Source organism: Hippocampus guttulatus, chromosome 17, assembly GCF_054856545.1.
Source record: "Hippocampus guttulatus isolate MCC_2025c chromosome 17, RoL_Hgut_1.0, whole genome shotgun sequence".
Classification (NCBI taxonomy): Eukaryota; Metazoa; Chordata; class Actinopteri; order Syngnathiformes; family Syngnathidae; genus Hippocampus; species Hippocampus guttulatus.
Window position 1 is genome coordinate 1,424,733 of NC_141277.1, and position 27,198 is coordinate 1,451,930.

The 27,198-nt window shown below is 47.4% G+C and overlaps 2 protein-coding genes across 12 annotated transcripts in view; both read right to left on the reverse strand.

Annotated features, from left to right (window-relative positions):
* Positions 1-93: 93 nt before the first annotated feature.
* On the reverse strand, positions 94-12,621 carry akna (AT-hook transcription factor). 8 transcript variants are annotated; one of them, XM_086134456.1, is made up of 23 exons: positions 11,579-12,621; positions 8,813-9,274; positions 8,284-8,433; positions 7,770-8,022; positions 6,799-7,099; positions 6,418-6,492; positions 5,748-5,901; positions 5,440-5,552; positions 5,286-5,339; positions 5,101-5,219; positions 4,880-5,027; positions 4,117-4,238; positions 3,888-4,044; positions 3,623-3,729; positions 3,211-3,419; positions 2,761-2,905; positions 2,173-2,310; positions 1,740-1,876; positions 1,477-1,596; positions 1,289-1,387; positions 1,088-1,183; positions 772-883; positions 94-662 (listed from the first exon to the last, which is right to left on the reverse strand). In XM_086134456.1, exons 2-23 carry the CDS (start codon positions 9,150-9,152, stop codon positions 410-412), a joined length of 3,402 nt encoding a protein of 1,133 aa, XP_085990582.1. In that variant the 5' UTR covers positions 9,153-9,274; positions 11,579-12,621; the 3' UTR covers positions 94-409. The 8 variants fall into 8 exon arrangements, 6 of the variants coding, with proteins under 6 accessions (XP_085990582.1, XP_085990581.1, XP_085990580.1 ...); XM_086134455.1 differs by having other exon boundaries at positions 7,770-8,190; XM_086134454.1 differs by having other exon boundaries at positions 5,292-5,339; positions 7,770-8,433.
* A 136-nt stretch (positions 12,622-12,757) lies between these two features.
* Positions 12,758-27,198, reverse strand: part of whrna (whirlin a) — a 35,206-nt gene continuing 20,765 nt past the window's right edge. For 2 of the 4 annotated variants that reach the window (XM_086134458.1, XM_086134460.1), the window contains exons 6-13: positions 23,963-24,175; positions 23,244-23,441; positions 23,052-23,084; positions 22,251-22,325; positions 18,552-19,128; positions 17,780-17,937; positions 16,681-16,803; positions 12,758-14,865 (exon numbers count right to left, since the gene is read on the reverse strand). In XM_086134458.1, the coding sequence (XP_085990584.1) occupies positions 14,683-14,865; positions 16,681-16,803; positions 17,780-17,937; positions 18,552-19,128; positions 22,251-22,325; positions 23,052-23,084; positions 23,244-23,441; positions 23,963-24,175 (1,560 nt within the window). In that variant the 3' untranslated portion in view covers positions 12,758-14,682. The remainder of the gene's footprint in view (positions 14,866-16,680; positions 16,804-17,779; positions 17,938-18,551; positions 19,129-22,250; positions 22,326-23,051; positions 23,085-23,243; positions 23,442-23,962; positions 24,176-27,198) is intronic. The other 2 variants (XM_086134461.1, XM_086134459.1) reach the window with 1 other exon arrangement.

The window sequence follows — 27,198 nt, forward strand, 5'->3', positions numbered from 1 at the left end:
GAGGAAAAGCAAATTAGAAAATGGATGGACGGATGGATGACACATATTAGATCTTTCTGGTAATGGGATAAATAGTGTGCTAGGACCAAAAAGTGTTAAAACAGATTGTTTTAATTTATAATTTAACAGAGAGTACTCGTAGACAGATAGAATACAAGAATAGCACGTGTAAAAGTAAAGGGTATTCATACTTAGATGGTACTTTAGTTTTCTGGCCAACGTAAACTTATGGGCGTCATCTTCATTTACACAACTTTGCTAAATAACCTCACTGTACAATATTGATCACACAATAATCCGTATTTCACAAATTGTTTAACCTTTATACGGCTGCTATATCGTGTAAAAGGTTTTGTGAGAAGTCACTGCGCCTGCACCAGGCGGGCTCTGGGAACAGACGCACCGTTAGTCAGTCCGAGTTGGAATTGGAGCGGGACTTGGAGAGTCGCTCCAGCGAGCGCATGCCTGCTGTCAGTGAACGCACCATGCGTTTTGACACGTCTTTTATCTTCTGCGCAGCTAGGAGGGCATCATCCACAGAGCGTTCCGGAACAACGCACGGCGAGGGGCGCGACCTCTCCTCTTCTTTGCTACTGTCCACCTTTGAGGGAGAGCCTGTGTTGTTGGTGCACACGTGGACGGGTTGAGGTTGGAGATACAGGCTAAAAGTAACAAAACAGTCATCAGGTCACACGTTACAGCTCTCATGAATAAATTGGTCAATTGTGTGTGTGGGGGGATGGAAGGGGGTCAAGTGGACATGCCGCTTACAGTAACGGTGTAGGACACAATGACGGGCAGACGGCAGGTGGTGCCGCTTTGTTGGGAGACTCCGATGGTGTGCAGCTGGAGATCTTGGAGGTGTTTGAGTCTCTGCAACAGTCTGTGAAACGGAGCATGTCAGATACTCCCACTAATACTTTGACTCACTGACACAACACACACTACTCTTTGTTTGATTCAAATTCATTTCTCGGAAGAGGCCGAATATGGATTTGTCCGGTAAATGTCCCACCTCATGCTCCTCACCCCCTTTACAGTCATGGTTTTTATTGAACACAAAAACACAACCACGTGACCTCCTCACCTTGCTCATTGGCTGTCTTGGTTTCGGAATGTCTACAATGGTGACAGCGATGACAATGACAGGAACAGAACTGGGCGGGCTCTCGGTGGCCACCTGCTTGTTCCAAAGGTTCCAAGCAACCACAACGAAAAGCGACAAGTCAAAGAGCATCAGTCGATTCGGGGAGACAAAAGACAAGAGTGGCGACTGGTTGCTGCTTACTTTCAGAAGACACGTTGTGACGTGACAAACACTGAGAACAAGGAAGAACTCCGCTTGTCCGGCCATCATTGTCGTCTGCGCGTTCGGCATTATCCCGCTCTGCAAAACATACGAATCAGATGTCATGCAATCCTGTAACTATATTCTCCTGGCTTGACGATGAGTTTTTAAACACATATTCTTCTTACTTATGTGCTGGACTTGGTCACTTGCGTATAAAAGTTGGCTGTCAGTTGCTGCAATAGATGTTTGGGTGGATCTTGACACCAGAAGTCGCCGAGCAGCATTTTCGTCCTCTGTCGCAGTTGCTGAAACGTTAAAAATAAAAATCATCACTTATGGGTGATCGTGTTCAATGGTCGTGCATTGAATAACACGATAATATAACATGTACAAAAAGACCTTGAACGTTGCGGAATGAAAGATATAGTGTTATCGTGGATAAACATACATGTGTCACGTCGTGTTTGTTGTTTGTGCGTCAATCTTTTTCTGGCTGTGCGTCTCATCACCTTCTCCACCTCATTGCCATCGATGGACCATTTCTTCCTGCTGCTTCTACTGACATCGCTTGAGTGGTCTCGACACCTAAGGCAACAATTTGTAGTCATGCCCAGAAGGATACGGATGATCGGTTATTCTACAAATATAAGCGCAATGTCCAGCATTGAGGGCTTGGCCGGTCATTTATCAATGGTATAAAGACCAGACCATATCATTGCAGGACTTTTCACGTGGTCCCTTCATTTGGAATGAAACAAAAGAAAAAAGATAAAAGGCGGGGAAAATCATTATGTTACACTTGAACAGATGACGGTCAATATGGGATAAAAAGCACCCCGGAACCAATCTGCATAAAGTCTACTGTGAGGAAATGAACCAACCTGAGGGCATGTGAGGTTCTGTGTTGCGTACATTTGCCTTGAGTGGAATTAGTTCCAGAAAGGGGCTTCGCCATGGGACTCTCCCCTATGTGTGCTGGCGCGGTGGACTTGATGGACTGCGAAGCCTGGCTGGAATCACTATGAAGAACACAAGTTGAAAGTCACAGTCTAGTAGAAAGAACGTGCAATAGTCCCCCCCCCACTGCAACTCATGTCAAAGGTCAATAAAAGCGCAGGAAATGTGAGCGCAAACACTCAAGAGACGACAGCGCCCAAATCAATCCGTGCGTGTCAACCTTGGCACACACGAGTTATTCCACACCAAACCATGCAGGGGCCAAGACAGAGTAGGCTACCTCTTCATATGTAACCGAACGCATTAGCAGCCAGGCCTGAAATTAAAATACACAAAATAATGTTGGATGTCTTTGCAGAAAAGGGCTCCGTCAGCAAAAGCATTTCATGAGCTGTCAAGACTGATCTACAAACGAATGGTTTCAAAAGTCCTGCGTCTAAATGTCCGGAGGAGGGATGCTTTGTTTGCGCAGCCGTTCGTTGTTGTCACGGCAGCCGCTGCGTCACACTCACTTGCAAGTCACCATCTGACTGGACCTCTGCGTTGTAAGAGAGTCGCCATGGTGATGACGGACAGTGGAGCAGGAGGAGCTTGGGGAGGAACAGGGGAGGGTTTCTTCATACTGATCACTTTGTATGTCTTCGGACACAGGATGGGCTGGGGGAGACAAAAGGCAGCAAAGAGTCTTAATTCGTGGTTAAAATTAATGATTGAAATAAAATATTTGAAAGATATTTTTGTGACTGGTGTAAATCATGCACAGCGCACGGCGTAACTCCGCACAGAGGCAGGTTAGACCCGATGTTAAGAATATCACGGGCGAGTGCAGGCCAGAGGACCTGTGAGCGGGAGGGCCGCGCTGACGTGGGTGTCTGCCAAATTGGGAATTGCGCGGGGCGACACAAAAATCAGATTTGCTGTCCACAAAAACAGAGGCCAGAAGAAAATGACTGGCAACTCACTTATTTCACTGTCGGTCCTGATTGAGTCTGTCTGATGGACCCGCTGCCTTTGCGTGCGCTCCCCCGGACAGGATCCCCTCATCGCCTCTTGGAAATATTCACTGGGCTCGCGTGACGTGCGCCTGTGCGATTGCGAGGAGTCACGAGATGGTGTGGAGGTTCGGATGGTCTGAGGCTTGACTGAGCTGACCTCTGCAGGCCCTGAAACACTGGCGCACCAGGAAGCAAATGAGGACCGACAAAAAGAGCAAGAAAAAGAACGGGAAGATGGCTTTATTGTCAGCGTTGGAATCAAGAGACAACTGAGGGAAACACAATCGGAAAAGAAGTCAACGCTATGTGTGTCATGACATTTATGTTGTGAAAAGTACACCGTATCTCTTCTGCGAGAGAGTCAAGGCGCCCTACTCACCGCTTTGAGGCTCTCCGCTGGCAAGGGTCGTGAGTTGCGGCCCAAATCTGATGACTGCACTCGGAACCAACAAAGCCGCTATCGGTTCCCGGAGAAATGCCTCCGTCCTGGCTCAACACAGCACACATCATTTAACATACATACGACTGAACTCAATTTTCTGTCCGCCTTCACAACTTAGTCAAAATGGCCGCCACGGCCGGCTCTCCCAATTTGAGAGAAACGGCCGGCATTAAATGAATGAGGTCGGCGGGTCACTGCTGACCTGAGAAAGCACTCTCCTCATCCCGGTTTGAAGATTGGCGCTTCTCTTCTCTGATGCGCTGATTTCTGCCAGACTGCACTGACTGCCGCTGTAGGACTTCCGGACCTCCTTCCTCCTCATGCTCGCAGGAGTTGGCGTGAGACGCACGGTTGGACTCCTGCATCAACGCAACACGGTGCAACGTGAAACGGAAGACAAAGCATAAAATAACAAATGTGTTTGCGCTTACTGATCGACATCCGTGGCTTGTTCATCGCATCTTTTCTTGAAGTGGGAAGAATTCAGGTTGCCCGGCCCAACTTCCTTGTTGGTCAGCTCGACTGAATCAAGCGACAAAGGTGTATGTTGACTCTGGAAGGAGGGACAAACATTTTTTTTAAATGCCTTGACGAAGATAATGATGCAAAATCTTGATTACAACTGAAGGAGGGGTATTAAGGCAAGGCAAGTTTATTTGTCCAGTGAGCCCTCGTTCATCGCGGCGGTTACACCCCAAAAAGAACCCGCCATAGGCAAAATCCGCGAGGTAGCCCGTGTAACGGCTCCTAAAGGTTTTCTAGAAAGACTTGACGAGTCGACCAATGTTCCACAACATCCATCGCTGACGAACACCATGTCTTGGTGAAAAAAAAAAAAATCTACAATTGCACAATGTACAACATAAAACACACAATAGACATGACCACATACCATTTCGCCTTCTAAACAGGAATTTACGAGTTGATTAGAAGAAACTGAAGCCCCCCTCACGCTTCTTTCCTCAAACTGACGTTAACTTCTTCCTAATCAACACAAACCACTTCCTGCCACTCAATGCAACCCTCACAATTAACAGCAGGGGGCAGAATAACCTAAATATATGTGGCGTCTTTAGTAAATAACATGTCACAAATAGATGTTCCATCTCATCTCACATCAAAAAGAGTGAGTGAGACGGCGCAGGCCAGAAAAAAATAAACGAATCTAGTCGAGACAGAGAAGGGCGAAGTTACCTCAGCGTGAGAATCGTCACATGCAGGGGATTTTTGGGCTTCAGGTGAAAGAGAACGAGCAGAATCGGCAGCGCGGGAATTCCGATCCACCCTCTCTTTCAGCTCATCCATATGCCGCCCACATTGGTAAATGAACTCCTCCAGCTCCCTAACACACAGAAGCGACGCAAACATGTAAAAATTGAGCAAAAAATCCTGAAAATAGAATCCAGTCCTCCTACCGATTGGGGTCAAAGTGGCTGTGCTCTGCCCCTTGCTGCTGTTGGACTTTGTGTTCTTTCCTGGCTGCCAGGTAGCCCTTTTCCAAAGAGTCCAGTCCTTGATAAAGTTGTGCAAGTCCCTACACAGAAGGGCCGGTTGTTGAGTGAGAATATGTGCAAGCCGGCAACAAAATAATTCGTCTCACCTTCACCTGTTGGAAAGGCATTTTGCTCTTCAGAAATTCCTCAAAATGTTGGAGCTGGGGAAAAAAAAAAAACAAACAAAAAAAAAACGCCACATTATGAAATGAACCCCCCTCGCGCATAAGACATCATAATAACAAATGAGAAGTCGACGACCTGCTGGAGGAACTTGTCGGCCTGTGCGAAGAGCGCATTCGCCACCTTGCGATTGCCTTGGGACTCCAAACTCTTTGAAATGGAGGAAGATAAAAATAGGCTGGAGGAAGCTCCTGTTGAAGGGAAGGAATACATTCTTCATGTTAAAGTTCACATCCATGAGATAAGGGTCAAAAAATGCCTCGTCTTGCATGCCGGGTTCCATCTGTATGTATTGTTTTTGAAGCATCGCCCAAACCACGTCGCAATCATTGCATGAGTGCGATATCCTGCGTCAGAGCAGAAGTGAGGATTGCTGACAAATTTACTGATGTGCGTGCTGGGTCCACTCGGCTGAGAAACGGCGCTGGGCTGCGCTTTCTGAGCTTGAGGAAAGTCCAGCCGCATGAACTTTGAAGGCTCCGCGTGTTGTCCCAGTGGCACGACGTGAGCGGGCATTTGCTGCTCCGAGTACAGGTTCACCTTGTGGAAAATGGAAAGGAAACAAAACGGTGTCACTCACCGTGGCAAAATCGTGTCGCCGACCTCACACATCCGCGACAGTTCCCTTCGCGACTAACCTAACCCGGTCAAAGGAGAACGCACTGATCAGTGCTTCATTTTCCTCATTGCTCAAATGAATTGGTGCCGATTAGAAAGCGGCTCATTGAAAACCACACGCTGTTTTTTTTCCCCCCTTGCTCAAAGCGCATGCTGCTCCGTCTCTCGAGCTAAGCTAGTACAGGGCTCCGTTCACTGCAGTTCATGCTAATTGTGACATACGGCGCTGAAAATCAATGACGACACCCCAACGGAGTTGTTACAAATCCTTGAGCTGCTTTCCCAGATCAATGATTTTTTTTTTCCTTCTCTTTTCATTTACTCGTGACAGAGTTGCAACTAGCAACTCTTCTTTCTTTCTTTCTTTGTAACACCCGATGAAATGAAAGCGGGTCAATGAAAGTCACCAATTTGAACGGCGGTTCAACATGATCAAACCTTGGCTTCCAGCCGCAGGCGATCGATTGTGTTCGCCGCTTCGGCGTACTTCGTCAGCAGTCTGCCGTGGTCCTCCTTCCAGCCAGAGAAGCGAGAACGTGGAGAGAAAAAAAAAAAGAAGTAAATAAATATGTATACAGATGATATTTTTGTGATGTAAATATAAAATGACCTAACGGGGGTGCGTGTTTTAAAAGTATGCGTGAGGAGAAGGGAAAGAAACCGGTCAGAGAAACGAAGACGATGCCTTGGCTAAGAGTAACATTCATTGAAGGTGCCGCATGAATGAGCGGGCGACAACCTCCCGTACTTTTCATTTATCTTAGCAACGGGACGGTGCGTAAAGACAAATGGCTTCTCTGACGTTTTCCTCAGCTGTACCTGGAGCTGATCGAGCAGGATACCGGCCTTCTGCTGGGACCGGAACTCCTGAGGCACGGTGCCGGCGGATGTTCTTTTGTTCAAGTCTAATGGCGGCTGAGGTCCGTCGCTCGTGTTCAGCAGAACTTCTTTGACAATGTCAGCGGGAGATTTAAAGACAACGGGGGCCTCTGGCGTCAGGGACTTGGGAGGATTCTTGGAAGACCATCTGCTCTTGGGAGGCTTGTAATCCCCTTTCGGGAAAGACACCCTCGGCTTTACTTTGGACAAATCTGGAACCCAGTGATTTGGGTAGGCTTTTCTGGAACAACAACAGGGTTTAAATCCTTAAAAGACAACAAGCAAAGTGCAGAAAAGAGAATCGCTGTGGTACAAGAAGGATTCCAAATGATTCATGGACGGTGCCACCTTGAGATGCAAGTTGAATTTGTAGCGTGGTTGCGCTAATTAATCAAAAGACTCTCGTCTCACTTCAAGCTAGATGCTAATTAGCATTTGCTAGCGTAATGAAAGACAAAGCTATGTGGTTGTTTCAAATACACCAGTGTCGGTGTTTGAAAGTAACATAAAACCTGCACTCCAAACAGCTTGAAGCCTCCTTTTGGATCGTTTACTATTTGCCAAACCGCTGCTTGGTATAAAATGTGCCGACTTCACCGTCTGTCGCCAAACAAAAATATAGTACAAGTCGTATTTTGGGGGGGGGCACTAAAACACAAATACAAGTTGGAGCAAGTATATGATAAATTCTTGACATTTATGGGGACAATGTTAGCTGGCGCAACAAAGCCAAAAAGTTGTTTGCTCCAAAACAATTGGTAGACGTGTTCCAAGGGACAATTCCTTCAGTCAAGTCTTATTTCTTTGTGGAATACGCGGAGAAGTCATTTTATACGCTAGCTAATCGTAAAATATTTGGTTGAAAGTTATTTCGATCAAATAATCTCAAGGCACCGCCGTCGTTGAATTACCTGCATTCGTCCGCTCTTCTGGGAGTGTGATGGCAATCTTCCTTTGGTTTGTCGTGAGAACTGGTCCGTGGAAGTGCAGCGTCATGACGGGGCTGCGACCTTGGCCCCGGTGAGGGAGCGGGTTTTTTAAGACCAGTCTGTGAATTCTCACTGCTCTGTGGTTGAGGAGAGAGAGCATCTTCTTGGTCTTCTTCTTCTTCAGAGCTTTCTTGGTGGCGAAGGCTGGACACGCAGCTCATGAGGCTGTGAGTGTCTGGAAAGTCCGTAAAGCACATGTCTGGAACAGTTTCACTCGCGATCCCTGGAGCAGCGACCATTTCCTCCAAAGTAAAACGGCACAGGCGAGAGAACACGGGAAGACTTGGACGAGAAGAAGCCCGCTGCGTTGGACACCGAGGTTTGCAATCTCCATTGGCTTCCACTATCAAGGATGGAGACTCACAAAATTGGCGCTCACTGCTCCTTTCTGACTCTTTGCTATCGTTGACTGGTCCGTTTCGCAAAGCCCACTCACCTTCTGTTCCATCTCTCTCCCCCTGAGCCGTGTCCAAGTGCGAGTCCCGCTCGGAGAAGCGCTCTGTCTTCTGCCCTTTTGGCGTCTCCCTCTCGTTTGCCTTGGCCTGATTATGTCCTCGTTCTTTTAAGACGCAAACGCCATCACAGTCTATTAAAAATAAAAGAAAATGCAGTTGAAGAAAACGCCGGTAAGTTTTGCAAGTATTGCAGTTTTCAATACAATGTTCAATGCGAGGGCAATAAATACAGTACAGTAGTCGTTGGGCCTATATCGAAAGCTGCCTCAAATACATTCATGTACAGTCAGCTGAAGTCTCCTCGACAATAAAAATAATACTTCTTCTTATTATTGAAACAATTCATGCACACAGAATAAGAGAAGAGACATTTTTCGTATCGTGCATCACAAATAACTAGTCTTAAACAATGTGTGTGTGCGTGCGTGCGCGTAAATGTAAATATATACTGTAGCAAAGTATCGGTTATGTTTGCGCACGTTACCAAGTTACAGACGTTTAATGACTCACAGGGTGACAGTACATCCTCATCTTCAAGATGTTCATCGAGGGTGGAGCAGAACTCATCAGGTGGCATATCTGGTACCACGCAGATCGCAAGACCTTCCGGGGTGGCGGGTCCAGGAGATGAGGTTCCGTTACATTCTGCACTGTCATCGTGTTCCCGCGGGTCATCCACGAGTGTCAATCCAATGATGCCATTCTCCTCCATCTGACCGTAAAAGTTATCATCTTGTTCTTCCTCCTCATCCCACGCATCTTCCGACGTTTCGGAAGTGGCGGGTGAGACGCACTTCGGAGCGGGAGTCCACGAGAGAACGCCCGTTTTGGTGTTCTTGACCGACTCCATTCACTTGCCAGTTTTTGGTGACTCAACGCTGAGGTGAGGAAATGTTGCAGGCTTGCTCCTGCGGTCCCATCCGTGAGCTGGTTGAAGTCAAGTGGTCCCGGGGAAGTCTTTGAATGCAGCTCCTGGAATGTGACAAAACACCGTTCGACAAATAATGCATAAAAGCACTTCAGAAATGAACTTGAGGCCCATTTTAGTGACTTGAATTGACGTTTGTGGGTCTGACTCAGGAAATGTTTTCATTAGCCAATAGGGCTGTTCCAATCGGGCCATAAAAACTTGACGGCATCGATCCTAACTCTTGAGTCACATCAGTTGAAAAGTAACAAAACAAAAAAGTCACTTTTTTGAAGTGAAAATTGAAAAAACAAACATGTCCGTGGAGTTTACACATTTTCTATCCCATGGCATTCATCTTTTTTGTTGATGAACTAGAGAACTCTGTTGTGACAACACATGGCCGGGCAACTCTGCAATGTGACCGTAAAAAACGCTCCTGCAAGCTGAATGTTATTTGTTTTGTGACATTTAATATAGAACTGATGGAAAAGAAATGGGAATTTTTAAATAGCAAGCGTTTGTGCCCCACGGGCAGTGGACTCGAAGCTGCAAACACATCGAATACAACCACTCTGTTGAACTGGAAAAAAAAAAAAAAAAAAAACATGTAAAACAACAGTCCCTGAAAATATATGCTCTCAATTGGCCGCACTGCTTCTTCAGTAGCCCAGATTAACACAAGGAGATTGTTATCTTGGTGCAGCCGGCATTCTCGACACAACTATTCCACCCATGTGGTCATGGTGGAGTACTCGCCCGACGGACCTTCACGTTGGCTAACATGCCAAGCATTTTTTCACAGTGCCATTTTAGAGACCGCAAAAGAATGAGTGGAGACGACTCAGCGGCTGAACCAACGCGGGACACGTTTAGAAAGGAAGGAGGAGAAACTCAAGTGAGGAAACCACAAAATACCGTCAGCAGGTGTCCAAATATGGCTTAGGAGTCAATTCAGAAAAGACTATGCGGAGACAGAAAATAAATGAACGCACCTGTTTTCCTGGACATGCTACAATCAACTGAGAATTTTCCTCCGTGGCCATAGGGCGGGGGGGGGGGGGGATTAATCTGCATTTAACCCCTTACTGGTGGACTTTGCAGACGCTCACTGATCAGTAAGTGACTATCTCAGGATAGGAAACGCGTAAGCAGATTGGTGTACAGCAAGAAAAAAAAAACCCTAAAACAAACTAAGGGCTCCAGCTGAAAAAACTGAATAGGCTCAACTGTTAACACTACTTGAGCAGTTCCCAAATAAGTCTTAGGAGCCAAAAGAAACTGTCTCCAGGATATTTTACAGACCGACTTCCAAACGCAGTGAAGCCAAGCATTGCTGTGACCATGAATAGTAACACAAAAACCACAGTGAGATGTTTGGGAGGACATGATCTGATACACCCTCCACAACGCATGAGGGAGTCTTAGAAATAAGCTCCGCGTTCATCTCAACTTCTGCACTTCCTTGCTGTAATAGACACTGTGTCCTAACGAGATACATTCCTTTTCATCACCATCAAACTAATGGTGTTGCGGTGGAAAAGTATCTCCCCCATTGAGCACCTTGAGTGCAGAACAGAGATTGTGAAAAAATGCACTATTGGTATATAAAAAGTATAGTGTATTAACCATTTGATTGGTTGGCAACTCTATGCATTAAAATAGATGGAAAGCATACATATTTGTAATGCTCTGTTTGTCAATGTTGGAAAATGAGTGGAGCATCTTGTTAGGATTGGGGAGGGGGCACAGCGGTTATATTCCATGGTTAGCCCCGGGACCCGCGACTTAGGAGCGGCCCTGTCTATCTCAATGTAAGGCGCACTCACATCATGTTCATCTTGCCGGGGGACTATTCCCGTTACTTACAATTTAGCGCTTCAATCCGAGTCGGCTGAGTCCAGAAAGACTCGCTCAACAACAATTGTCGAGAAACACCGACCCGCCTGGCTGCTGCTGATCTGAGAGACCAACCGAGCATCGTACCTGAAGACAAAATATTTTGGGCGACAAATACTCAGTAAATTGAAGATACAAAAGGAGTTATCTCTACCTGAATATAAAAAGGTTCGCGGGCAGGATGGCCAGAATTCAACAGGGTCCGTTGCCATGAACACCACAAAACTGAAAGCAAAGACCCGCCCCTATGTCACCATGACACGCATTCGGCACAACAAACCATGCAAGTCAACCCGATACGTCAAACTAGAAAGTAAGCAGATTTACTTTAGTGCAAAGTATCATTTCTACACAGGTACAGACAACGGAGACACGAGATTGATTCTTTACGTCTTACAAAGTCACTCCTGACATATTTGCCAGCACGTGTACATTCCGTGAAAACGACTTTTAAAAAACAACGTTCGTACCTTACTTTGGAACATGTTTCACAGGTCGTTTGTATCGAAATAGCCCGTTTTGTAAAAATTGGAGACGTTGTAAGTTGTAGACATTGATGAGCATTCTTGCTGAGGGGGTCACCGATGTAACTTTTGCCAAGTGGTGTCCTTTGGTGTATACCCTGAGTTTTGTCTCTCAGACGCATGAGCCGCAATGCCTTTCTCAGATCATTACTGTAACAAAGCAGCAAACCAACCTCGTCACCGTTTATGCTACAGGTGACTGTAGCAATCTAATGTCTACAACATACATCTTAGATTTGTGTTAAGTGCGATTTGTTCAAGAATTGAGCCCTAACAGACAAAGTTTAGGATAAAGGATCATATATTTCGAAGTACCTTGAAGGAGGAGCTTCGCGGAAGATTGACATGGACTACTCGACACGTGACACGCTGTTAAAAGATTTGCCCACACGGGAACACTATCAACTCGTTTTGTCCCCCGGTTTCATTACTGATAACTAATTTCTTTCCGTGCATTTAATTGACCTTTGATTACTTTGATACGAGTGATGTGAAACATACGTGTCATAGAGTTCCCCAGATGCTGCCATGATAAAAATACACAACAAAACAAAACTGAATGCCATATCGAGTGTGATGTCAAGCCATAGCGGTTGCTGGGTGATTTGAACATAATTGGGAATTAATTCATTATTGGTGATCATTAATTTTTACTCAGAATGAGTGACAAAAAATCTTTATGTTCTGGGGGGAAAAAGGACTTCAGAATGGTCTCAAGCTGAATTGGGTCTGTTTGCCAGACTCAACTGTCATTTTTTGTGTACCTGTACATGTGTGAAAGGCAAAACGCCCAGGTTAAATCGAAGCACGTTAACCCCTTGAAAAAAAAAATGGATCTGAGCAAGCCTTTTGGATGAAACGTGAATATCTTCAACGAATGAGAAAACCCCTCAAAAACACGCCATTTTTTTTGCAAAGGTACTTGGTGTAAAAGGTTCGAGAGCCAGCGCTATACAGTATTACATTGGACACATTTTTAAAAAATGAAAAATTTAAAAATCCCGCCATTATCCAGATTCACCCAATTGATTAGTATTCCACAAAGTACTTCAGCCCATGTTTTTACAACAAATTGACTTTCAGACAAAAACGTTCCCTTGAAAACACAAAATGAGCCAACCTCTCTGCATCACGGCTTACAATTTTGTGCAATTATCTTTATTGAAAAATTAAACACACTTTCTGTATAAATAGCTTTGTATAACTATCCTTGTTCAAATGTGCCGGGAGCAGGCAAACAACAGGAGGACCGTGACAGATGAGAAAGAAAAGCAAAGAGAACAACAACAACAAAAAAGAAAGGCAGATGGACAGCATCCCAATGCGGAAGCTAATCAAGAAACAAAGCTAACTGTGGCTAATAAGCGAGGAGGCACAACTCAGCGAAACAAATAAGCCCGATTTAACAAGGAAGTTGGGAGTGAGGGAGCAGCTGTCGCAGGGTGCCGGTTGCTGGAGTCGATGCCACCGAGTGAAGGCGAAACCGCCGTCATGGTGGCGTCTGATTGATGAGACTGTCTGAAGCTGCCATTACTTCCTCCAGCGTCTTTCCCTCCCCGCCGGATTTTTAATAGCAGGTCAATGAGGCCCTACTGCTATTGACGCATTTCGAAAAGATTTGGGCGGTATCTTAACCGCTATTTGCACGTCACCCCAATTTGAGCTTCATTTCATTGGCTCCAAGGTTGCTTTGGAATTGATTTGAAGATTCGACTGATTACTTTCAAAGCACAAATGGGCTTGGAGCCGCTGAGATGAACTTTGAACCATCCCTGATGCTCAAGGCTAAAAACCAAAGGTGATGGCGCGTTTTCCATCGGGGCGGAGTCACTCATTCGTCAAGAACGACAATAACATCTTGTTTATGCTTTCCAGAAGCGTGCTCCCATTTTCACCCAATCTCTCGAACGCTACCGCGCATCTCTTTGCAAGCGTTGTCCTCTTCTGACTCCGCCGCCTCCTGAGTTGAAGCGCTGGGCACGGCTTCCTCCTGCTCCCTGGGGAGTTTAATTAGTCTGCGACTTGGAAATTACCAAATGGAAACGGTCTCGTAGAAGGAGCAGCGGGAAGCACGGCGAGTGGTCTAAGTGAAACACCCTCGAGATTTGATCCGTCCCCAAGAGCGGCTCCACTTCCAGGCGTTCTTATGCATCTTCATTCTACGCCGCCCTGTCATGCGCTTACGCCGTCAGCATGATGGATGACGTCCTTTCATTTGCGCATCGTGCCACCGCTGTCTGAAAACAACATTAGAACTGGCAATCGGGGGGGATTCTTCGTCTGGCTGGACTGAAAGAGAGCAGCAGATGTTTTCAAAAAAACGGAAAAACCATGACGCAGCGCTTTGCACTTTGGCCTCCAACCAGATTGAAAACCTGCTGGCTGCCCGGTGGCGTTTGCATGCTCTCCCTGTGCTTGTCGGGCTTCTTTTGAGCTCCCTGCCACAAATGACCGTTCATTGGACACTGAAATGAAGACGATGGACAACACTGATCGGACAGATGGGAGCTGCTCCGATCCATATGTACAAATATATACTTTTTAAAATATATGTGTAGACGTTGATGTAACTGTCCATGGGTTTCGATTTCACATCGAGATCTTATAGTGTGTACCTTATAGAGTATATACATCTATATTAATTCATCTGTACATATATAAATTCAAACGAGGAAAGCCCAGTCGTCTTTTCGGGCGCAGTTGCCGAGAACTGACGAAATGAACCGACTGCTGTAACTTGGACAACCGCGGGGATGTCCCGGTAGATTTCCAACGGAGGCCAATCCGTCCGTTTCGATATCCAGACAGCAAAATCGAGGTTATATAGGCTCTGCTATGATCTACCGTAGTGCATAAGGTCTCGCAGCGGAGAGGTAACATGTTGGAAAGAATGGAGAACACATCGGTGGTAGGGATGAGGTTGCGTCACAAGACAAGGTGGACTTTGCGTCGAGTCCACCGCTCAAGTGTTGTGCCATTTCAAACTGAAAATGTCCTCCTCCCCTTCTGTCCTTGAATTCCCGCTCGTCTCTCTCACCCGTCCCGCTCGGCTATAGTGCTACATTGAACTCGGTCACCAGAAAGTCCACAAAGTCCTTCTCTTTGGTCTTGAAGGCCTCAGCGATGAGGCGGGCGGCGTCCTTGTGCTCGCGGCCCCTCAGCGAAACCCCGTTCACCTCCAAGATCACCTGACCCACCTTCAGCTGACCGCAGTTGTGAGCCGAACCGCCTCGCTTGGAAAAAAGGACAAAGACAAACACAAGGTTAGTTTAAATAAATAAGTACCGGTACAATGATCCTATAGCAGCATATACACCTGGGGTGTCCAAACTTGGAACCCCGCCCCCCAGCTTTGGAACCATTGATCTCAACGACACATGAAGTCATTTGCAGGCCCTCGCGTCCCAGTTTGCTCCCGAGGGGCTTGAACGCAGCAGCCTGTGTTTGTCGCATCTTTTCTGAGTCGGGCGCGAGAAGGCAGTGGCATTGGGATTTGTTCCTGTCAGGTTTTGGCAGGGCCAAGTCACGCAAATTTGCATTTTGATGATACGTTTAAGCACGCCGTGCCAAACTGTGGATGGAGCCGCTCCAAAGTAGGGCAAAAGCAGACCGAAGCCATCTGCAAGTGGGCATTTTTTCCCCCATTCTATGGCAGCCACCTTATGATCGCTTGACACGTCGCATTCGACTACATTAAGTGTCGCACTCACATTTGTGGGGGGGGGGGGGGGGGCATTTTGAAAGTGACACTTTCTCTGTTGTTTTACAGAGCTGTCGCGATTCAATATTTGTTGAATCAAACAGCAGCAAAACGATTTCACGATTTCGCACAAGAGGCGTTCACAAACAGAACAGCTGACGACGTTCGCAATGCAGAGACAAACAAAAGTGCCTGACCAAAAATACTAAAAGAATGCAACAACATGGCTGTGACTTCAGAATGCTTCATTATTAAAGTATCTCAGGGACGGGGCGGAATTATATAGTGCGTCGTGGTTGGGAGTGGAGGCCATCATCTGTCCCTCAAATAGAAGCGATGCCCCCTCTTCCTTTTCTGACGTTGCCTCTCCCAAAGCTAATTTATCACGCCGATGCTCAGTCCGGACTGGGGCAAACAATGAGGTTGTGCGCCTTGCTCAAGGGCCTAATAACACAGAACTTACCTCTCCCTAGCTGAGAGTTTTCAAAGCTCGCTTTTCCACCTCGGAGACATCCGGTCTCCCTACCCAGCTGTGAAGCGTGACCTCAAGGCTGCCGTGTTAGTCGCGGCTTCAAATGACAATGACGCGCTGCGCTGCGATTGATCGGCGACGTGAGCGCGGTTGCCACATGAATAAGGTTGGCTCGGAAGCCGGTTGTTCAATGGAAATCAGAACACTTCTCGCTTCGCTTGATTTAAGCCCGTAAATGAGCGGATCCAAGGAAATGGACCGGTGTCTTCATAAATCAGCACCCTGTAAATGTTGCACACATTTTTTGTGCCAGGGTGAGATTTGAGAGGAGCTGCGAAATATTCTCTGGCGTAAACATCGCGAAGCGACATTTTCAAGTCCGAGACAATTACAAAGCAAAAGTGTCTCGCTGACACCAAATGTGGCGCAATAGTGGATGCAGGCCACAGCATGCACAAACAACCCGCACAAATGACCAGACCTTGGTTTCTCCATCGGCTCAAATCCGCCACACTGCCTCGCTTCTTTTGCCGTACGTTCCCACATTTTTGAAAGCGCTGATTTCCAATCCTTTCATCCATCCCGTTGCAATCAGTATCCCTTTTTTTATTTCAATCACCAGCTCACTAGGAAGAAGTTGAGAGACGGCACTAAAGAGTTGCCTTTAAAACGTAACGCTGTGTCAGAAAAGGTTGAGCACGATGGTCACGAGCAAAGGACGTTGTGATGAATAAAATGAAATGGCTTTGTTGTCTATGAGCAAAAAGATACATGCTGAGAATGACATGATGACCAACAGGCGCGACGCCGAAGGAGAAGCCCTCCGATGCCACCTGTTGGTCACAAACAGAAGCGCCGTGCATGTTTCCCACTCACCTGTATGGTGACAATTCGTGGCAATGGCTGCCGAGTGTTGGCTCCTCCTTCGATCGCGATGCCCAAAGTGCTCGCACTCTTGGCCACCCTCACGAGAGTGGAGGTGGGCTCCAACAGCCCCGGCTAAAGTCAGGCAGAGAGAATATTCATGACGACGTTGCAAAAAGACGCTGTCGCATATGCTTGTTGAGTTTTGACAAATGATGACTGCCTGACTTTGTTTATTGCTGATCGTATTTTGAAATAGCCTCCTGATAGCCTGCGCGGCGTTCTAATAACTTTCCCATGATCACCAACAAAGCTTCCCCATTTCTGACCTTGCACAACGAACATCCCTCTCCGGTCTTTTTTTTTTATTTTTTTAAACGACAGTGGTGGATGACGTAAGAGATGGAAGTGAATAAAAAAACATGGACGGGGGAATTCAAAAACATAAATGCAAAACGAAAGTAAACAGTGAGCAAAAAACAGAGGGAAGATGTTCCATGTGGAGCGATACGTCTACATTTATGAGAACCGACATTGAGAAAATATCCCCCCCAAGTGCCCCTTTGCATCTAATAGGAACATTAAATCCTAAATAGCCTCAGAAAGCACTCCTAAAAAGTTTACGTTACATTTGAGTCTGGAGGTGAGGCAAAAATGATTGAATGAGCACGCAGCGGTTGTCACACGCCAGCATTCGTTTAATTCCATGAAGCCGATTGAACATTTGAAGTGGCAGAATGCCTGCGCAAATATCGCCATTCGCTTTCGTGGCAGCGGTGGACTGAAGAGCAACAAAAGCCCTTTGCTTGTTCTTAAAATAGCCCCGTGCGAGTGCTACAGAGGCCCGGAGCTTCCATCTATGACGTTGCACGCACATCAATGAGGCGAGGGTGGCAGAGGAGCCTCGCTCGAACATCACAGGGCTGTTATTTTTAGGCTCCGACTTTTTATTCCCCCCCCCCCCCCCCCCCATCGGTCGAATCGGTCCTCACAAAAGGTAGATGTCAAACGGCAGACGCACTTGTTGAATCGCATTTATGCATTCCCCTCAACGATTGATACGCTCATTGATTCGCGCCGGGCCCGCAGCTGTTGGGAAGTACCCCCTCACCGGTTTGGTGGGGTTGTCCCCCCCGCCCCCCTGGGTGTCTTGAGGGTGTCGTGTGCATGAGGAGTGGGAGTTGCCGATGTGTCCTGACTCAGTTATGTCCACGCCGCTGTCCTCACTGAGGGTCTGGCCACTGTCTGACAGCTGAGACAGGGCGCCACCTGGTGGGGAGGGGAGCAGGCACACGTGAGATCAGCACTCGCAAGCTCATCTCGATGCTTGGATTCCGATTCGTTTAATCTTAACAGTATTCTTTTTTTCAACACCATTTGGGTGTTTGAGGAAGGCCAGAACCGGAATCGAATCCTCTGCACCTGTGCACTGTGAGGCCAATGTGCTAACCGGTCGATCGCGGTGCTGCACAAAAATCTACACACAATACCCCAAAATGACATTACAAAAAAAAAAATGTTTTTTGACCATTTCTGCAGATTCATTAAAATAAATAAGAAATGTTTTCTAATACACGTCTCGGACATGCAAATAATACTTTGTCTTGGGTGAATAAAAGAATGAATTTCGACCGTGACTAAAAAGCCCCCCCCTTGCTGGGAGCCCAGGTGAGCTTCGTCAGGGCTCGGCTCCCGCGTCATTTCAACCGCGCCGCTGCAATCTGCCTGATTCAGTTACAAAAAGATACCACCTCCTTTCTTATTTCAGATTCAGATTCAGAAAACTTTATTTATCCCGGCGGGGAAATTAGAGTGGAGTTCATTTTGGCGCAGCGTATGCTCCAAAGCGGCCCAGCGTGTTTTCTATGCCCTACTTTTCTCACCTCTAGCTTGGGGCAGCGGCCGCACCTCATTGACGTCGGGCTCGGCGTTGGGCCCGTGAACCTCCACCGTAACAAACTGCCGCTTAGAGCCCGGCGACGACGCTTTGGACATTGTAGCCGGCTTAAGGGGAAGAGACGGAGGACGAGGAGGCGCGGGGAGCGGGGGCGGAGGTGGCGGCGGAGGGCGTGCGTCCGCCACTTTGGCAGCCCTGCTTGGGGACCGGACGCGTGGAAAAGGGCCAATACTCGGTTGGGCAACCGGCGACAAACGATCGGGGCTTTTCTGCTCTCTCTTGGAAGGCGCCAAGAGTTCTCTCTTTCGGATGGCCGCGTAGTCCCGGGAAGGCAACGCGGGGGCTTCCCGTTTGTGATGTAGTGAGGGGGACGAAGGGGCGTGAACTGGCTTTTGGTCGCGCTCGGGGCCGGCGGCGGCTGCGAAGCGCAAGCTCGAGTGCGTGGATTCGGACCAGGGGCATTTGGTGAGCTGGTCTCTTCTACTCTTGCGCCTCTGTACCCCTGTTGGGGGCGGAGGCTTGAAGGAAGGGGGGGAGTCGGCTGTGGTGGAGCGTACGTCATCCTGGAGCGAGAGGATATTTTCCATCATGATAAATTAGCGATGCGGAAAGGACATGCACGTTGCTACGGCATTTCACACTTTGCATTCTATACTCGAGTGCAATGAACAACGCTGAGACGTGAATGGCCAATAATGCATGAGGTGGGGAATTTAAAAAAGAAAAAAAGTCACAAAGAACATTAACAAAAGAAAATAAAGGCATGATTGGAGAAGAATGCTTGCCTAAAAGCTTTCCTCTTGACTTGTTTTTGTTTCATCCTCCTGCCGACATTAGCAAGGTCGGAGTGGAATTTTGTCACTGGCCTTTACTCACCAAAAATCGGAAATCAGGCTGAGATATGATCATATCCTCCTAATGGGGGATTTTAATATCCATGTGTGCTGTCCGGAAAAAACGCTAGCAAAGGACTTCTTAAGACTTATCGACTCTTTTAATTTCGTGCAGTATGTGACCAGCCCAACACATGAACAAGGTCATGTTTTAGACCTTGTCCTTGCTTATGGTCTACCGGTGTCAAATCTGGAAGTCCTTGAAAATGGGATTTCTGATCACATGGCAGTTTTATTTGACGTAGTCTTATCGCATGCTGCTGTGAAATCTGCCGCTCCTAGTTTTAAACGCCGAATTTTTAACCCTCGCACTGCTGGTCGTTTCTCTGATGCCTTTAATAACCTTTGCGTACCCTCGTCTAACACAGAGGAACTCACCTCTTGGTTCAACTCATCATGCTGTGCCATCCTGGATTTGGTGGCTCCTTCAAAAACTGTGCTCCCAAAACCTAAACCCGAGCCATGGTTTAACGACATTACCCGCGCAGCTAGGCAGGGGTGTCGCAAAGCCGAACGCAAGTGGAAAAATGACAAATTGCATGTCTCTTATCAAATTTGGAAAGACTGCTGGCGTAACTACCAGCTCACAGTAAAAGAGGCCAAAAGAGAATATCTGTCGGACCTTATTCAAGCTAACCGTCACAACCCACGCGCACTATTTAAAACAATAGATTCTGTACTCAAACCCCCTCTGCCTACTTGCTCGGATTCTTCACCCGAGATGTGCAACAGATTCCTTCAGTTTTTCATTGATAAGGTCTCTACAGCTAGGACTCCGGTCTCAAATACCGCATCTGACCCCTCTGTCCATGTTCCATGTTCAGCTGTGCTAAATTCTTTTGAAACTGTGTCCTTGGCGCTTTTGGAGGATGTAGTTCGCCAGACAAAGCCATCTGGCTCCCCTTGCGACTCTCTTCCCCCGCACTTCTTTCAGGAGGTTCTCCCGAGTGTTGGCGCATCAGTCTTGGATATCATCAACAGCAGCCTCTCTTCTGGTGTAGTTCCCCAACAGTTTAAACATGCTGTGGTCCAACCCTTGATCAAGAAAGCTGGCCTTGATCCAGATGTGCTGTCAAGTTTCAGGCCCATTTCCAAGCTGCCTTTCATTTCCAAAATTCTGGAAAAAGTGGTGCACATGCAGTTGAAAATTTTCTTGGATGAACATAACATCTTGGAGGTCTTCCAGTCAGGTTTCAAGACGATGCATAGCACGGAGTCAGCCCTGTTACGCGTTTCTAATGACATCCTCCTGGCAAATGACTCTGGAGACCACGTGTGTCTAGTTTTATTGGACTTAACTGCAGCATTTGATACAGTGGATCACAGTATTCTGCTGTCTCGTTTGCAGCACTTGGTGGGCATTGGCGGCAGTGCTCTTGAGTGGTTTAGGTCCTATTTAGCTGACAGAACCTTCTGTGTCAGCCTTGGCTGCTCTGAGTCACGCACTGCTCCCCTGTCATGTGGTGTTCCACAGGGCTCAATTCTGGGGCCTCTGCTGTTCTCGCTGTATCTGCTCCCATTGGGTTCCATCTTAAGGAAACATGGTATTCCCTTCCACTGCTATGCAGATGACTGCCAGATCTATGTCCCACTGAGCAAGAAAGACGCCTTCTCATTAAGGCCACTCCTATCCTGTCTGGAAGAAATCAAAACCTGGATGGCACAAAATTTCTTGAGATTCAATGAAAAGAAGACAGAGGTGATATTGTTTGGTCCCAGTGGCCCTTGTACATTCCATCCTGTAGACTTGGGCCCCCTGTCTCCTTATCTTAAGTCAACAGTCTCAAACTTGGGCCTTAAACTGGACAGTGATTTCAAACTCGATCGGCAAATTGGTGCCGTTGTTAAATCCAGCTTCTTTCACCTTAGACAGCTGGCCAAAATAAAACCTCTCCTCTCACATGAACACTTTGAGACAGTAATTCATGCCTTTGTCACATCCCGGCTCGATTACTGCAATGCCCTTTACTTTGGAGTCAGCCAGTCCTCCATTAAGCGCCTTCAGCTGGTCCAGAATGCCGCCGCTCGCCTCTTGACTGGTACTCGTAAGAGGGAGCACATAACTCCTACTCTGGCATCCCTTCACTGGCTCCCCATTCATTTTAGAGTTATTTTCAAGATCCTCTTATTTGTTTTCAAATCTCTGAATAATCTCGCGCCACCTTACCTCTCTGAGCTCATCCGCCCCTACACACCTGCCCGGCGCCTCAGGTCTGTGGACCAGACTTTATTAGAAGTACCAAGAACTAAACTGAGGCTCAGAGGGGATCGAGCCTTTTCTGTTGCTGGTCCCTCTCTCTGGAATGACCTCCCACTAAACATTCGGCAAGCCTCCTCGCTGCCCATCTTCAAAACCCTCGTCAAAACTCACTTGTATTCTTTGGCATTCGACTCAGCATGACTTAGATTTGTTCTTGGTTTTACTGTTTGGTGCTTTCTACCGCCTTTATTACCGATTTGTCTTACTGTTTATTGTGCATGTTAAATTGCTCCATGTACAGCACTTTGTATGCAGCGATGGCTGTTTGAAAGTGCTCTATAAATACTGTTGACTTGACTTGACTTGACCATCTTCCATTCAATAAATCAAAAAAAAAAAAAAAAAGATCAGCTTCAACCTTGCTTTGGTGCAAAAACCGTACAGAGCCTGCAGGTCGGATTTCATCCATTTCTACCGCCGCTTCACTTCCATCTGAAAATCTGATGGCTTCAACCCGTCCTCCCTTGCGCTACGTCCGCGTTTAGCGGGCCCCAAAAACCACGTTTTGCGTGGGCCGGACCGCGGGACTCACCAGAGAGACGTCAGCCAGCAGCGTGTTCAGGCTGTCCAAGGGATCCTGCCGATTTGGATCCGGCGCACCGTCGTTCTGAAAGATGCAGGAGAGGAACGGACGAGTGGGAAGAAGAAATGCGGACGTGAATCACAAAAGGCTCGGATGTCGGACGAGGGAAAGCGGCACCGACAGCCTGACAGCACAGGCGCGCATTTATCCCCAAACAAATGCAGAATCGGACTTTCCGGGTAGTGCAAAGGTCGATGAAAAGGCATGCTTACATTTGCATACGCACGCGCACACACATATATATTATTGGGGGGGGGGGGTGAGAGGAGGTGCCACTATATGAAGGAAAGCAAGCCAAAGACCCGAGCACAGCAGAAAAAAACAAAATCACTTCAGAGCCAAAAACAGTTGCATGGGAGTATTTTGGCAAGCCATTTCTTTATGATCCAAATCGATTTTGACTCGTTCAGAAATGACACGCGGGAAATAAATCAGTGGACAGTATGAGCAATCGGGGGGGGGAGGGGCGGGGCGGGGGCGGTCCTCGGAGTTACAACGCGCACGACGGCGCCATTAAAAATCCTTTTACTGGAACGAGACGGGAAGAAAAGTGTCCAATTGATGTTCGATGACACCCCGTCTTTGTCAGGGAGAAAATGGAAGGGACAGAGAGGAGAGCCCGTTTGCAAGATTTCTTTTCTCCCGGTATCGAGTACACGTCTGCCCACGGGGAAGTGAACAAGCCCTTATGCCGCCGTGTATCCGGCACGCGTGGGCTGCCGCTTCGCCGCTTCCCAAAGTTACTCCTACCTCCATCAGATCTATCAGCCAGAGCAGCCTTTCCTAACAGAGGGAGGGGGGTGTGGGGGGGTGGGGGGGGGCAGATTAGAAGGTGACAGCGGTGGAGGAGAAACGCACGCTCTCCAATATTGTTGCAACGCTTTGCCGTTTTCGTAGGAAAGCAGCGAGACGACAACTTTCAGATCGGGCGGTGCCACCTACCCGGGCGGAGCTCAGCGTGGTGTTGGTGGCGACGCTGGCCGAAGACGAGGTCGGGGCGGCGGGGTACGACGACGCGGCGGACGGAGACGGAGACCGCCGCGCCTTGAGGGCCTGGATTTCACGGCGGAGCACCAGTCCGTCGAAGCGCTCCAAGTCCTGCGGGGCGACCAGGCCGCGCACTTCGGACAGGAGAGAGAACTGCGGGAAGATCAACACGGTCATACCATGGAAAACATTCGCATGATTCATCAATCGAGGAAAGAGTGTTTTGCTTCTGTGACGTGAACATAAACAATCTCTTCATGGTTCACGTGGTTGCTACAATGTTGAGAATCTTGATGAAGACAAGTACAGAGGCAGAGAAAAGACATTTATACAACTGATAGTGGCGCATTTTGTTGGAACTCAACATTAATTCTTCCTATGCCCCCCCCCCCCAATTTGGAAAAACACTTGAAATTGTAAATATACTGTAGTACAAGGCCTCGGAAAAAGCTTTCAGAACCCAACTTGACACAGTGGCGTATATTTATAATACTGACCCCAAAAAAGTAGCGGAAGGACAAAAAAACAAAATAAAATAGAATCGAGCATCAACAACTAACCCATCTCCAGAGATTCACATCAAGAAAAACAAACAAACAAACACGTTCCTGCCTAAGGACTTTCTTTTTTTTTTTTTTTTGGATCCTATTCTCTTTGGCCGCTCCGTCCCTCACCTTTGCGTGCGTGTTGAGCAGTTCAAAAAGCGCCATGACGAGCTGCTCCACGCCGACGTGTCCATCCCGATACTCTTCCAAGTAGTATCCCATCGTTTGCCGCTCCGACTCGGTCAGAAGGTGACGCGCTTGCTCTTCCAGCATCGCTCGGGATTGGTTCACCAGGCTCGACAAGGTCACCCGCGATCCGGCCACCCCCTTGTAAAAACCAGCCTGAAAAAAAAATACAGATGCTACGTTTTACATTCAATAGATATGCAATCATATTTCTTTTCTGGAAAAAAAAAAAAAAAAAAGCAGGGCGACGTGTAGTCCGGATAATGGATGGAAGTGGAATGAGCAATAAGAAGAAAAGACGGGCATTGAAAAGGATTTGACGGACAGGCTGGCGAGGCCGGGGCAGCCCAGAGAGGGATGACGGATGATGAATGAAGACGCAGGACGGCGGCTCGTTGCTTCATCCCAGTTGATGAAGGTAGAGCAGGATTGTGTGTGTGGGGGGGGGGGGGGGGGGTGTCAATCGGAAACAAACGCAGTGAGCCGATTAGGGCGGTGCATCCTTCTACTTAAATGTCCTACTTTCATCACCGGAGCATTTACATTTCGAGATAGATACATCGATCGATGGATAGACAGACAGACAGACAGACAGACATATTTATGACATGACAGGGGGGAGCTGCGCACGGCAACTCGTGTTTCATCGCCCACGGGGAGCGTTCGGATTTAATCACAGCGCAAGCTATCATGGCTCTCCATCAGACAGACTAATGAGAGTGCTTTGAGATTGAAGAAGAGTGTGCATCTTCAAGTCGCATCCCGTTTGCTGCTCCTCGTCAGGCCTCGACCTACCAGCGTCTCAAAAAAAAAATTAAAAAATAGCCAGCTGCCGTTTCTCAACGCAACTTCCTTTTCCCTCCGCGCATACAGAATGAAATGATGAGCGGCGGAATCAATTTGCGGGCTGAGCAGAATTTTAAGTTTGCCACAATTAATTAACGCGCATGGAGGAACGAGCCATTGATATGAGCTTGCTTCGAAGACAGTAAAGTATATCGAAGCGTGATACAAAAACCTCAGCTCATCATTTCAAAGTGTGCAGGCACGTGATAAGACAAAGGTTTTTTTTTTTGGTTAACTAAATTGCCATTTTAAATGGCTGCTTTCGGAAGCTACGGCTCGAGCTGCACAAGATCAGTGCTCCCGGCGCTCCTTTGTGCCCTTCGCCATGAGACTTGACAACATCGCCGTTGGCAGAAAAGTGAGTGACTACTATTGAAATGAACAAAACGGAAACTATGACACAAAAAAGACAAAACAAAAAATGTGTTTGGGGTTGCACTGCCAAATCTTCTCGAAAAGCTTAAATGATTCAAAATAAAGGAACCTCCTTATAAACGCCGTCTTCAGACTGACAGTTCACACCCTAAAAATAATCATTGACCTTTTCCTTCTTTGTCTAATGCCACGGAAGGATTTCTTCAATCGCGGCTGCAAGGTTGCAACGGTGGCGCCCTCGTGCGCACCAAAACGCCCATCGGCCGTTGGCCGGCAAACGCTGCGATGTCGGTGTGGCGAAGCGACGCAAGTGTTGAAATATCAAGACATAAATACAACTGAAAACCGAAGGAAGGACAAATCAATCGGCATCCTTTTCTATCCATCCGAGTGAGAGACATCATACAGCTATGAACCACCATTTATTTTTTTTCCCCAGACCAAAGGGAGAGAAAACGATTTCATCAATCAGCCTCAGTCCATTCATTCAGTCGGCCGCGAGCCCCCCCCCCCCCCCGCCCCCTCCTCCGCAGCTCATTTTTGTGACAGACTCCAAGGGCAACAATCAGAAATACCGCTTCCCTCGCCGCGGTTACTCGGCCGCGCTCATTCATCACCGGATTCATTTCCAGTGTTCCAAGTTTGCCATCCTGAGATCTGCCACTTTGCAGTGAACTCCGAGTGGAAGAATGACTTAGCACTCTTGAAATAGGACATTTTATGATTGAATGCGGAATACAGTCTGCGCCTACGAATATGCCAGTCGTTAGATTAGCCCGAGAATCACTTGAAATCGCCCATTCCGGAATCACCGGCGCATATTCTTTGCGCCGAGATGAAGCCGGTAGAAAAGCTTTATCAATAAGAACCGTCGCGCAATCATTGTCCAAAGCCAACAAAACTGGATGAAGGATGAAACCACCCGACTATTAATTATTAACGTATGCGGAAGGCGCAGATGACGGAAAACACAGCAGTGGATGACAGAGCTGTAAACAAGGCCCCAAAATTCTGCAACCATCTCCAGCGGGCACGAGTGAAGATAATCGCAATCTCCGGTTTGCAGAACACTTTGTGAACTCGAGTACTGAGCTGCACCGGAATATGCAAACCACTCATTAGCATGTTTTCCTCTTTTGAAGTCAAATACCAATCTTTTCAGTCCACAAAACATAATTTGGCCTCACTGTTCCCAAAAAAAAAAAAAAAAAAAAAACACTGGCTTTTGGGCTTTTCAACTCTTTTTCCATTTTTGCAAATGAGCGGTCATCCTGCTAGCCCGAAGTGTTAAACGGACGACGAATGGGCGAGCGGAGTTTTATTCCGCCACGCATCAAAATGGAGATGGGCCTAAAAATATACACATCCGTTGGGCTTGTTTACAAAGAACAATATTTCTCCAATGCCCCGCGCAGATGTAGTTTCGCATTCTCGCTCGCTGCTCAGCCGCACCCTGAAACAGCCCATCTCAAGTCGTCTGCTCAAATACAGAAATGGCCGCCCCGTGTAAACACTTTAAAGCCCCTTTACACCAGCTGTCTGAAACTAATTCATCTCTCCTCCTCCCTAAATATCTCCCGCCCTCCCCCTCTTGCACCTTTTGCCCATCTGTCAAGAAAAGAATGTCCATCAGAGACTTGCTAATGAGAAGTGAGCTATCCCCCCCCCCTCTCATCAGCAGCTGTCTCGTCCAACAATACTCCTTATATTTCTTCATTCCCGCATGGCCCTGAACTTCTCTGAAAAGTCAAAGTCAACATTAAAGCCAGTGGAAGTGCCGGCAAATATGAGAGGTCAGTCGTGATTTGTTCATGTACATGACCACCGATAGATGGAAAGATCAAAAGATTCATGCAAATCCCGGCTGCAATTAAATGCCGTCACTCATAATTGGAATCGGTGGTTAAAGATCTAAAATGTTCAGGACGATGCAATTCAAAGAACTTACTGAAAATGCC

Bases quoted from the DNA above. Each gene is read 5' to 3' on its own strand.
- akna (XM_086134451.1), bottom strand. From the start codon at position 9,152: ATGGAGTCGGTCAAGAACACCAAAACGGGCGTTCTCTCGTGGACTCCC. The intron at 5,553-5,747 runs GTAAATTTGTCA...TCCCTTCAACAG, and splicing joins TGGACCCAGCACGCACATCA to GAGCTTCCTCCAGCCTATTT. The intron at 1,184-1,288 runs GTAAGCAGCAAC...CTTTGGAACAAG, and splicing joins TCACAACGTGTCTTCTGAAA to CAGGTGGCCACCGAGAGCCC.